At 49.4% G+C, this 12,746-nt stretch overlaps 1 protein-coding gene across 1 annotated transcript; it reads right to left on the bottom strand.

The window, feature by feature from the left end:
• Positions 1 to 3,198: 3,198 nt before the first annotated feature.
• LOC124662831 (desmethyl-deoxy-podophyllotoxin synthase-like) lies at positions 3,199 to 9,444 on the bottom strand. Its single transcript, XM_047200622.1, has 2 exons — positions 8,530 to 9,444; positions 3,199 to 3,813 (listed from the first exon to the last, which is right to left on the bottom strand). Exons 1-2 carry the CDS (start codon positions 9,442 to 9,444, stop codon positions 3,199 to 3,201), a joined length of 1,530 nt encoding a protein of 509 aa, XP_047056578.1.
• Positions 9,445 to 12,746: the final 3,302 nt, after the last annotated feature.

Below are 12,746 nucleotides of genomic sequence, written 5' to 3'. Positions count from 1 at the left end.
GAGTCCTAGCCGGATTACAGGTTTGCCTAACTACAATACTATGTCTTGCCGTGTACGTCAAGGATCCGCCTCCCTCTATACGTCGTCCCGGATCCGGATTCCTACTGGGCCTGCATGGATCCGGGTTTCTCCAAAGTTCGGTCGGATCCGGCTCCCTGCTCCTGGGCCGGACATCTTCCTTCAGGATCAACAGCAACTGGGCCGCCCGATGGGCCACATGCCTAATCACCATCTGTGGGCCACCCGGGCTTGCCGAATCTAGGCACTGTCGATGGTACACCCAGGAAGTATACCCACAACAGGCCCCGTTTACTGCACCTGCCCAGCATGCTCCTAAATTAGCACCAGCTCGTGTACCAGCCCAGGCTCCTGCACCTGCCCCAGCCAGATCACCGACGTCTGAGGTCATAGCAATAGCCACTCGTGTTGTTACCAGGACGCATCTGAAGACTATGTTCGTGAGTATATATATGACAACATAACTGCTCTTATCTTGATGTCTTTTCTGCTCAAAGTCTCACATGGTTCAGTGCATTAGTGGCTTTGACTAATTTTTGGTGGTACCACTCCCTCTACGCCTACTGTGACCGTGACAATGTTGCCCTCAAGAGATTTTCCAACTAAGTACAATGTTATGTATATCCTAAATTACCAAAGCTATCAATATAATGTTCTGAAGTAAATATTTTCTGAAATGCGTTTGTTTCTTTCCCCTAGGGTCTTTAAGGAATCAAGCGAAGAGGAATGGAAGCACTCCGAGAAGCTCATGGAGTACCAGATATCATTGAATTCCTTGGCACTTTAGTTGATGCACCATTGCGCCACGAGTGTTAGCTAGAAACTAGCCGACGATGGTTGTTGTACACTTGTGTGTGTCAATTAGAACATGCGTGGAGGGAGGGTGAGGCTCCAGTCCATCGTGACCCCACTGACAAAGTTCGACCACTACGAGAAAGGCGATGTATGAATGGTGAGTTTCTTAATGGTTGCATTGTGGGTGTTATTCCTGATTTGTTAGCGTGAGGGATGTGTGTGCTTGTAATTTGTTAACTGTGATGAGTTAGTGCTGCTTAAGCAACCTGTAATGTCTAGCCATTACAGCTTAGTTCTAGAATGTACAAGGTCTATAGACCCAAGTCTTGATTATACAATCAATATGCCGGCAATGCAAATCTTGAACTGACAAAGATTTGAAACATTAAGCCTTTAGGTTGGCCAAAGCTAACTTACTTTTGTTAGTCAATTACTGATGCACATCATTTTGTACTATGAATGTACTACACTGTCCCAGCTCTCCTCCCTACACTCTTCCAGTCCCACCAAGCCCACACCCAATAAGAGTCGAGCAGATCTGGTTAAACAATTGTGGGAGAAAACTGATTTGCATCTGCGAAAATCAGAGCAAATGTAAGATTAGAGCCTTTCACTCCTATATGTTATTATGGTATGGATTACTTTCCTGAGATCATGGTTTGGATTCCTTTCCTGATATTATGGTCTGGTTTACTTTTCTGATATTATGGTCTGGATTACTTCAGCTATCTTATTGAGTAAATCTCAGTCAAGGTCCCTAAATATATGTTTGTGTTATATCTTGTCAAAAAAAGGTTATTCTATAGATGTAAAAGGAAGTTTGAGTAAATCTCAGTCAAGGTACCTAAATTTTGTATGAGCTTATGTCCCTCAATCTTCTAAAAATCAGGTTACTCTCTATCTAGATGTAAAATGAAACCTTGATTAGGCTGGAATTAGTTACTACATTATGACCTGACACAACCGGCCTCCTAGCTATTCATGATTTACATTATCCAAAGCATGCTTGGTTCACAGACCGAATACTTGATACATGCCGCGGGAAAAAACTATAAGGCCATGCATTTAGCTATTATGAACAAACTGTAAGCCTATTCATGATTTACATTATCCAAAGCATGCTTTGTTCATATATCAAAAAATTGATACATGCTGCGGGTACAACTATCACGAGGACCTGCACATGTGCCGTTTTAGAACAATAGCAGAGGAAAGATAATACCATAGAATAATAGCAGTGCAAAGATAATACCAGTACATGTTTTCTATCCACATTTATAGGTAAGATAATACCAGTATGTTGTTGTTGTTGCCGATTACATACAAATGGGAAATACTATCAGGCATGGTATTTGTGAACTATTAAAACAGGTTACTACACTATGAATTATGAACTACACTATGACCTGACACACCTGGCCTCCTAGCATGATTTGTTCAAAGCATGATTTGTTCAGGTTCTTTTCATTACTGCAGATTCGAAACAGCAAGTTCCGCAGAGCAAGTCATATTGATCTTGAATCTCAAATCATAGGTAAGTCATTCTAACAAGTGGAGAGATAACCAATTTCAGAAGTGCATACAGCTTAGAGGTATGATTACATACCTTCACTCTCCCTGATGATTCAAACACAGCTTGTAAACTCTCCCTTTAATTATCGGATGATCCGCATACAGCTTTGTATTACAGGTCTGATTCCAGTAGATCTCTCACCCAGCCATGCTTGAGGTACCCTTTATATGCACGCACCAGAAATCGCAATTAGAGGAAATGTTATAATTACCATACCAATCTGAGGGGTGTGAAATTGTAGAGATATGGGGCAAGTACCGATCTGGTTCATGTTAAATGATGGAGTTTCCTTTTTCAATATGTGATGTTCCTTTCTTCTGCTTTGATGCGAAATCCCTGAAATGGAGTTTCGATTTTGATGTATGGGATGTTCCTTTTTGGTAAGTTGATTGATGCCAAATACCTCAAATGATGGAGTTTCCTTTTCTCTGTATAGGATTGCCTTGATTCTGGTGCGTTAATTGGTGCCAAATACCTGAAATGGCGGAGTTTCCTTTTTGGTGTGATTGCGTTGATTTTGGTGGGTTGATGAAAATGTTTGAGGTTTGGTGGGAGGGCAAAAAGGTCATATTGAAAATATGTTGGATGAAACCTCTGACCGGAGAAAACAGAGAAAGTTCTTTCTTTTTAGATAGTAGAGATAGAGATAGAGATAGAGATATGTATATTGAACCGCTCTTGGTGAAAGTACACAATACAATTATATATATTACTACATACTAATGCATAATGTGTACATATATAAGTCGCATGCCTATGTTTTAAGAGCATGCGATTTAACACATCTTATTCATCTAGAGGTGATCAGGCATTTACAGAGGAACATAAGGAATTGGACGCAGAAATAGGTCGGCCTTCCTGTTAAGAGTGGCTCCAAACACCTCTGTCATATCTATTTTGTCTGGTTCAACTCCTTTAGGCAGATCCCAGTCAAAATGGTAAAGAAGGCTAGCCAGAGCCATCTCAATACTTGTATGGGCAAAATCTATCCCCGGACAAATCCTCCTCCCAACCCCGAAAGGAGTGAACTCAAAGTCCATACCTCTAAAATCGACATCGCCGTCGCCTTCGAACCTCTCCGGCCTGAACATCTCTGGTTCATCCCAGTACTTCGGGTCCCTAGATACTGCCCATATGTTGGTTAGTACAGTTGCCCCTCTTGGGATGTCATACCCATGAATCTTGCAATTTTGCAGGCACACTCTTGTAAAGAAAGAGGCGGGAGGGTGTAGACGCAACGTTTCCTTGATAACTGCCTTGAGGTAATTCATGTCCTTTAGCGCAGAGTCTTGTATTGTGGATTGTCCTGTGAGAACGCTTCGTGTCTCTGATTGCACCCTCAACATCACCTTTGGGTTTGCCATTAGTTCGGCCATCGCCCATTGCAGAAGAGTCGTTGTGGTATCAAGTGCTGCACCGAAGACATCCTGTGGGAAATGATTCATGTACATAAGTAGCATATGTTTTAACTCATAACAAACTTATTTTTCAATTTTGTGTTTTTTCCTTCGATACATATATGCTAGTAAATGATTAGTGACTTGGGTTACATGCAACACCGATTAAAACTGAAAAGCGGAGATATATCGTGATCCATAATTTTTGTCCAGGCAATAGGATCACCGTGCCCTAACTGAAAAGGCGACATGACATGTTTTAGCCAATCAAAAAAACATTTTTTAAATGACTAAGAACATCTACAATAGAAGGTTCTTAACCGGGTGCTTAAGAAAATAAACTACTTTCAGACAAACAATAGTTTGACGCTCCATCTTGGAAAAAAATCATAAGTACAAGTACCGAGAAAAAACTGATTTATTTTTCTAAACATCCATATAAAAGTTTTGCGTTGTAAGAGCATCTTCAGTCGCGTCCCCCCAGCGTCCCCCAAACCGCGCCGGATTGAGCCTTTGGGGGACGTGTTTTATTCGTGCCGCCTTTGGGGGACGTCGCTCCCCAGCCGCATCCCCCAAACGCCTCACCCAAATGAATATTGGTGCACGAAAATAAAGGTTTTCATTCAATTTTGATTATATATTACAAAGTTTGAATGAAAACGGCTAGATTTCATCTAAACCTAGACTACTGACCGCCCGGCGGTGCGTTCAACGGCCCCGCCCCGTCGTCGCCTCCCCTACGCCGCAGCTCCTCCTGCGCGCGCCTCCTCTCCTTGCGTTCGGCGCAGGCCAGACGGTGCCGCTCCCGCCGCGCGTCCTCCGCCGTCCCCTGCTGCGCCGCCTGGAGGGAGAGCTCGATGGCGCGACGAATCTGCGCCTCTTCGCGGGCACGGGCGTCGTCCTGGAGCTTCTTCTCCGACTCGAAGGACTCGACGAGGGCGCGTTGCTGATCGGCCGTCTCGTCCGGGTGCGGCCCGTCGTCGTCGGACCACTCGAACTCGTCGTCGTCGTCCTCCTCCAACTCGGTCTCCTCCGCCTTGGCCTCCTCCTCCTCCATTGGCGCCTCCTCCTCCACATCTGTTGGCGCCTCCATCATCGCCGCCGCCAACGCGTCGGCCTCCGCCGCCAACTGGTCCGCCCGCCTCCCCCATAGCGCCGTCAACGCCGCCTCCCGCTGCCGACGCTCCTCCGCCGTCACCTGCTGCTGGCGCTCGATCGACGCCCGCCGCCGGCGCTCTATCGACTCCCGCCGTTCACGGTACATCGCCTCCCGCTCATCGCGCTGGCGCCGGCGCTCATCAGCCCACCGCTGCTCCATCTCCTCCCGGTACCGGCGCCGTCGCGCCTCTTGTCCCGTCGAGGCGTCAACCGCCGCAACGGTGTCGCACTGCTGCTCCTGCCACGCTGTTGCAATCGCGGCCTCCTCAGCTGCGGGGGCAGGGGCGTAGAACGCCGCTAGATCCGCCGCGTGCGCCGCCTCACGCCGCTGGCGGGCCTGCTGCTCGAGTACCTCCCGCCGCTGCTGACGAGAGCCAGGCCAAAGCGGCGTCCCTCGCCGCGGAAGCCGCCGCTCATCTCGGGCCGCGGGGTCGGTGTCGACCTGCGATTCCGGGACTGGAAGTGGAGGAGACGGCGGTGGAGGGAAGTGGCCAGCGCCGGGGCGGTTCGCCATTGCCACATTTGGAGGAGGAGACGGCGGCGGAGCGACGAGGGCTGTGTTTGTTGCCGGCGGGGTGTGGTGGCTACCATTGAGCCGGGAGACCTTTTATAGACGCCGGCGTCGGGAAGAAAGCGCGGGAACAAGCGAGAAGAGGCGGGAAGATCGCGCGGGAACGGGCGGTGGCGTGCGAACGCCGGCGACGCGTGGAGGCTGCGCAGCACCAACGAGACGTCTCGCCTGCCCCTCCGTCGCCATTAAGGCAAAGTTGCCGCCGTGTGTCACTGCGCGCGAATAACTTCCGTCGCGAGGTAGGCGACGGTTAGGTTAAAATTAACTGTGTCGCTGACGGGTTGGCCCCGCCACTCCCCGCCTCGCTTTTCGTTGTGTCCGGCGTGCCCGGTGCGTCCCCTGGGAGACGGGGACGGGCTCGGGGCGCCGGACACCGTATCGGGGCGCGCCGGATAAAAATGGGCTTTAGGGGACGCGGCTGAAACGCATTTTTGATCCGGCGCGCTCCAAATCCTTTTGGGGACGCTTTAGGGACGCGGCTGCGGCTGGAGATGCTCTAAAGCTACTTTCAGACAAACAATAGTTTGACGCTCCATCCTGGAAAAATCTATGCGCCGCTCCGTGTGGCGTGGTGTTCGCACGGCGTACCCCCGCGAGCTTTTGGGCTAGGCCCAGTAACAAGTAGTTTTTCTGTAAGTGCGGTTTTTCCTGGTTTTTGTCGGTTTGATCTGGTTTTGGTCCGATTTTCTATCGGTTTTGGGTTGTTTTCTGTTTCTGTCTGGTTTTTGTTTCTTCCAGGTTTTTTCATTAGGATTTTTAAAACGTATAGATTTAAAAAGATCTAGTTTTGAAAATGTTCATTTGTTTAGTTTTTAAATTTTCATATTTAAAAATTGTTTAGATTTAACAATATTCATAATTTGAAAATGTTAGAATTTTGAAAATGTCCATATTTTGAAAAGTGTTTTATTTGAAAAATGTTTAGTTTTTTTTAAAATGAAAATTTGAAAAATATAACTATTGAAAATTTTAAATTTTAAAAATGTTCACAATTTAAAAAATATGTATATTTCTAAAACTACTCAGATTTAAAAGGAAAAAAAGAAACAAAAAAGGGAAAGGGGAAGAAATGATGATTTGTGGTGGCTCAACAGAGCAGTTCTCATGTGCATGGTGTCATGTGCAGTGCGTTGACCGGAAGGCGGGTGGCGTTCGCTGGTGCTGGCCGATCTCCTTGGCCGTGTGGACGGTGAGGAGTCGGTGGATGGCTGGTGCAGCGTAGTCGTGCTCCGGCGCGTTCTTCGTCTGTTCGTTGGCGTCTCCACTTTCCGATCTTTCTGCGCCAGATACGGCATGGTTGGTCCTCGGACTGCCCGTTCTGCGTCCGTGCGAGTTCGGTGGGGAGCTGCCGGGGGAAACTCTTGGCTGGCTCGGTGCTAGCCACATCGGCAGCGACGATTCTATCGCCGTTCTCCTTCTTGAAGGGCTGGTGAGGCAACCCACCCCTAATTCCTCTTCTTCCCGGGTGAAAACTCAGGCTTTGGCCGGGCGACGATGGCGCAATGCGTCGTTCTCCTCCTTGGAGGCGCCGCTTTGGGTTGAGGGGACGAGAGGGCTTTCGGTGTGGTGACAATGACGGTGGTGCGGTTTGGGTGTGTCTTTGGTGAGGCCTATGGCGGCAGTCAGCAAGTTCAAGGCTTTCTTTGGGCGCTCCACCACCGCTAGGTTCTGTGTTGGCCGATGAGATGGGAAGGGTCCCTCCTTCGGCGGCAGCAAGGCGAGGTGGTCTCGGAGCCGGATCTTCATCTCTTTGACGCTGGTGCTTCTTCCCCTCGCTTGGCACGTCTCTTTCCGTCCGCGGCAGTTCTCCGTAGCTTGTACTTGTGGGCTCTTTGGTGGCGCTGCCGAGTGGGATTCTCTCGTAGTTCCTCTAGGGCTTTGCCTCTTTCTTTTACCTTGTTCAAGTTTGTGTAATCAGCACCATTGTATCCTAGCCGGTTGATGGCTTTATTAATTTAAAGCTGGGCTCTCGAGCCTTATGTTTAAAAAAAATGTGCAGTGCGTCGACTCCTTCGGTATCGCGTCAAGCGGCATGTAGGAGCCCCCTCCGTCCCCTTCCACATCACCGCACAAGGCCACCTGGGACGCATATTGTATGTCGTTTGTTTGGAGATGACTATGTCCCCTCTCATACAGGCCTTGTGTTATTATTAGTCTTCTTGAAGTGTATTTCAGGATATTGGAGGGGGGTTGTTCCGAATCCCGAAAAATCGTCAATAGCGAGTTTCCTATGCAGGTATGTCATGTGATAATCTAGATCAAACACTCTTCACCGAACTGGGGGTAATGGGGTGAAAGTGTATTTGAGGAAATTAGAGGGAATGGTGTGATATAGACGGATTCACCATATCCTCTCTCATCCCAAACTCGTTGAGGTTCAAAACTTCAAATACTAGAGAAGTAAATAAGGCCATAATCTTCTTAATACGTATTACATTAATATGGAAGATAAGTTTGGAATTGTAATGGTGAAGATTTAGCCATCTATCAAGCTTGGGCTTTTTTCCTTTTGATTTTGCTATTTCTCAGTGAGTGAGAGGTAGGTTAGTTCTCAATCAGTCCTGGCTAATCAATTTTTCAGTGGATTCTGACCTTCTAAGCTGCAGGGTGAAACCGGAGCTTAGAGAAAATATAAACTCCTTTGTAGCTGCTCTAACCTCTAAGAGTTTGAAGTGTTCTAGTGTGTTGTCGTTTAGGAGCCATGGCTTAGTCCTGGTTTCCTTGTAAAATTATGTAAATATTTTTCCATTTTTAATATATGAGCAGTAGGAGCCTCTCCTGCTGTAATTTCCTCAAAAAAAAAAAAAAATCGATTTGTAGACCACAAAATTGTATCATGATTCGTCTAGTTGCATACGAGTTGCAACATGTGTTAGTTAACTAATTTATAATTCATGCTAGTCATGAGCGGTTTGCAGCTGACACACCCTTTCTTTTTTATCGGAAGAAAGGTCGAACTACGTGATAGTGCGTAATCAATGGAAAATGTTCGAGTTTGAGAGACATCAAGATCTTACCAGCAGCACTGCCCTTATGACTCCGTCGGTAAGCGAAACTCGCATGGCGCCTTCTCTCTGGATACTCAGCAACACGTCGACCAGGTCCTGTTCCTGGTCTTCATCTCTGGCCACCCTCCTCTCTTCGTGAGCCTTGAGGATGTTATCCATGAGCCTGAACGCCTCTAGACGCTGCCGCTCCGCCTTGCCGCCTCTGCGTGGCAGAAGCCGCACGAGCCGCGATGAAGGGAAGAGGTCCCTGAGATCGAACAGTGACGACAGCTGCACTCCTTGTCTGACAGTCCTAAGGAACGCGGCTCTGTCGGGCAGTTTGTCGCCGAAGATGGCGCGCACAACCGAGTCTGTCATGAACTCGTCGAGCAGCTCGTTGATGTTCACGAGTCCGCCACCAGAAGGCGATGACGCCGCCTGAACGGACCATACGAGGCGGGCCGCCTCCTCCTCTCGGATGCGTCGAAACGCCTCGACGCGCCGCGCGCTGAGCAGCTCCGTCACGAGGATCCGACGAAGCAGGCGCCAGTGGTCGCCGTAGGGCGCGAAAACGATCCCTTGGCCATGCCTCGAGATCTCGTCGATTCCCGGGCTACTTAGCCGCTCCGAGAAGAGGGCCTCGTTGCCCTTGTAGATCTCCCTCACGGCCTCTGCGGAAGAGACGACGATGGCCACACGCTCGCACACCCGGAGCAGCATCAGTGGGCCGTGGCGGAGGGAAAGGTCGCGGATGGTGCGGTGCGGGAGCCCGCGCACCAGGTGGTGCAGACTGCCGATGACCGGCAGCTGCCACGGGCCGGGAGGCAGCCTCAAGCGGGGATGCTTGGTGCCGCCGCTGCCGGAAACGGCGCGTAGGACGGCATAGAAGAGGAGAGCCAAGAAGAGGCATAAGCATAAATCGTAGTACGACACCGTGGACTTCATGGGCGGCAGGGCGGGGAATGGCGGGAGAGTGATGGTTGTGCAGAGTGCAGACTAGAGGCGAACAACACCTACGTATATATAGGAGCAACCCAAAACTGTTTCGGTGCGGCGATAGTGATCGTCACCCAACTCGTGGCACACCAGATCAATATGTGCTCTACAGTTCAAGGAAGGAAAAAGAATCAGCCCAAACACGAGACTCCACGGCAGCCCGTAAAGGTTACACAGTTTGCGTACGTGTAGGATTAATGCAGCACTCCTTACACCCTAGCTTCAATCACATGTTAGAGATGAGATCGCTCTAATTCTTCATTAACGATTAGTTATGTCTTTTCGCAAAAAAAAACAATTAGTTATGTCTTTTCGCAAAAAAAAAAACAATTAGTTAAGTCGCAACTAAAAACGATTAATTAAGTCATATCTAGCCTGTATTAGCCCATATGGCTAAATTGAAACACGTATAGATCCATGCGTATATTATCACTACAGGAATGGGCGGAGACGCCGACGGCCAAACCCTACGCCGAGGGCTTTTTATCGGGGCCGTCGGCGTACGGCCTCGCCGGGGCAGCGCCGGAAGCCGACCGTCGGCGTCTAGATACCGTCGGCGTACAGGTTCCTACGCCGAGGGCTGCCGTCGGCGTCTACCTGGCCCTCGGCGTAGGCAGTAGCATGGTGCCTGTTCCAGCGGCGACATGACGGCCCTCTCACGGCGTCTCACAGACGCCGAGGGCTACCCTCGGCATAGGGCATGGCCCCCCTATGCCGACGGCCACCCTCGGCATATAGATTTTTTTTATTTTTTTCTTTTTTCTCTCTCTCATATTACTTTATATTATGTTTCTATTATTTATTTACTAGTATGAATTATGTAAAAAATGGTTCTATTTTTTAAAAATTCGTAGATGGCATATGTAGGTCCCACGGGTGACGCTCTTCGCAGACGGGTCAACCGGAGCCACTAGGCCCAACATTTGCTATCGATGTACATATGGGTAGATCCGCGGGGTCCCCGCCCTACGGTTTCCCTAACCCTAACTTTAACCCTAACTCTAACCCTAACCCTAACCCTAACTCTAGCCCTAACCCTAACCCTAGGGTTTCCACATACATGGCTAACGCTAACTCTAACCCTAACTCTAACCCTAACCCTAACTCTAACCCTAACCCTAACCCTAGGGTTTCCACATACATTGCTAACCCTAACTATAACCCTAACCCTAACCCTAGGGGTAGATCTGCGGGGTCCCGCCCTAGGGTTTCCCAAGATACAGATCACCGGAGCGTCAGAATTGTTGGAAAAATTGCATCTGCCCCTAACATATATGTACAAGTGTGATGTAAGGTTTGGCTAACCTTGGATGTACCCGGCGTTGACGATTTCCGCATAATGGGCTACCACTTGGTAAAATCCAGGATCTGTATGTGGAAACCCCCGCCATGGCTCAAACGGAGCCTATTTTATGGTAAAGTATGCCCAACCTATGGTTTCCATGTACATATGTCCTAAACAAAGCAAAACAAATAAAAAAGTCCACTCGGTAAACCCTCGCACGGAGAAAGCTATAGGGGTAGATCCGTGGGGTCCCGGCCCTAGGGTTTTCCAAGATACAGACCACCGGAGCGTCGGAATCGCTGGAAAACTTGTGTGTGTCCACATGGCATGCACAAAAGTGATTTGAGATGGTTTTATATCCAAGGATACCCCCCAAGGTGTGTCCGGCTTCTCGGACAGGGGGTTCCTACACTTAGGCAGATTCTGGATGTATAGGGGGGAACTCCCTCGGAGGTGAACTGGAGAGAAAAGTGATACATTTAAGAACTTAAGACCCACACACGATACAAAACACTTAAATAACTAGACCCACACACATACCAAAGCGCTTAAAGTACTAGACCCACACACGAACCGAAACACTTAAAGGACTACACCCACACACAGGAACCAAAACACTTAAAGAAACTACACCCACACAGGAACCAAAACACTTAAAGAACTAGACCCACACACAAACCAAAACATTTAAAGAAACTACACCCACACACAAACAAAGCACTTAACACTGGGTCGACGCATGACCCGCTAGACACACGGACTCGACACACACACATATTAATCAGAGAAGTCGAAATCTTCATCCTCGCTGGGGGTGTCCTCCGAAGCGGTGGTTGTGAGGTTCCACGACCACCGTTCATCATTCTCCCCCATGTCGACGCCTCTCCTTTGGCATACTCGCTTCAACCTCGGCCTTCCTCTCGCCGCTTTCCCGCCCTCCTCTCTCTCTCCTGTACGCCTGCTTGTCCTTCCAGAATGCGCGCATTGCCTCGACGTCTTCGGGATGGTCTCTGCGCCACTGTGCCATGAACTGCTCGTCCGCCTCGGTGGTATCAATCCGCCGCTGGCCAGCCCTGTACCGCCGCGCTTCACCCTGTGAGCGAAGTAGCGGCTCAGTAGAGAGACTCTGAGCTTCCGTCAGAGACCTGACCTCTGGGAAGTTCATTTCGTGGCGCGGCCGGCCAAACCTCCAAGCCGCAACGTCGTATGCGCGGGCAGCAACCTCCTTCGTGTAGAAGGTGTCGAGCCACACACGCGTTCCACCGGCGGTGATTTCAGCCGCGAAATGCCCCGCAGACCGCAGGCGAACGCCGATGAAGCCCGTGTTGCTACGGCGATGAGGAGCCATCTCAGCGGCAGCTCAGCTCAGAGGATTTTGTGGTGCTGTTGGATGAGAGAAGTGATGAGGGGAGAAATGTTGCTGGTGCTATTAGTGGAGAAGACATGGCTATATATAGGCCGACGAGGGGCTGAAACGGCGGGAAAACTTGGCGGGAGAGAATGGGCGGGAAAGGGTGGGCGGGAAAACTTGGCGGGAGAGAATGAGCGGGAAAGGGTGGGCGGGAAAACTTGGCGGGAAATCATGACGAGAAAAAAGGGCGGGAGAGAAGCAGCGGGAAAGGGTGGGCGGGAAAAAAGGGCGGGATTCCTACACTTAGGCAGATTATGCATGTATAGGGGGGGACTCCCTCGGAGTTGAACCGGAGAGAAACTTGAGATCATATGGGATGATCCTTGTTTCCACATGTACCTATGACCTAACCAAGCTCAAATGGAGGCATATGCCCACCGGGGGACCCCCGATGGGATGCAGTCAAAGGGGTAGACCGCGCGGTCAACAGAACTAGGGTTTCATCGGAAATCAAGCATCGGATCTAGGGAATGGCCCCAAAACTTGTGTGTGTCCACATGGAATGCACAAAAGTGATTTGAGATGATTTTATATCCAAGGCTACCCCCCCAGGTG

The sequence above is a fragment of the Lolium rigidum genome, chromosome 6 (genome assembly GCF_022539505.1).
Source record: "Lolium rigidum isolate FL_2022 chromosome 6, APGP_CSIRO_Lrig_0.1, whole genome shotgun sequence".
NCBI classification, from domain to species: domain Eukaryota; kingdom Viridiplantae; phylum Streptophyta; class Magnoliopsida; order Poales; family Poaceae; genus Lolium; species Lolium rigidum.
This window is presented reverse-complemented; position numbering and strand designations above follow the sequence as displayed.

Excerpts from the sequence above, each read along its gene's own strand:
- LOC124662831 (XM_047200622.1), bottom strand. The coding sequence starts at position 9,444 with ATGAAGTCCACGGTGTCGTACTACGATTTATGCTTATGCCTCTTCTTG. Across the intron at positions 3,814-8,529 it reads TCATAAGGGCAGTGCTGCTG|GATGTCTTCGGTGCAGCACT; the intron begins GTAAGATCTTGA and ends CATTTCCCACAG.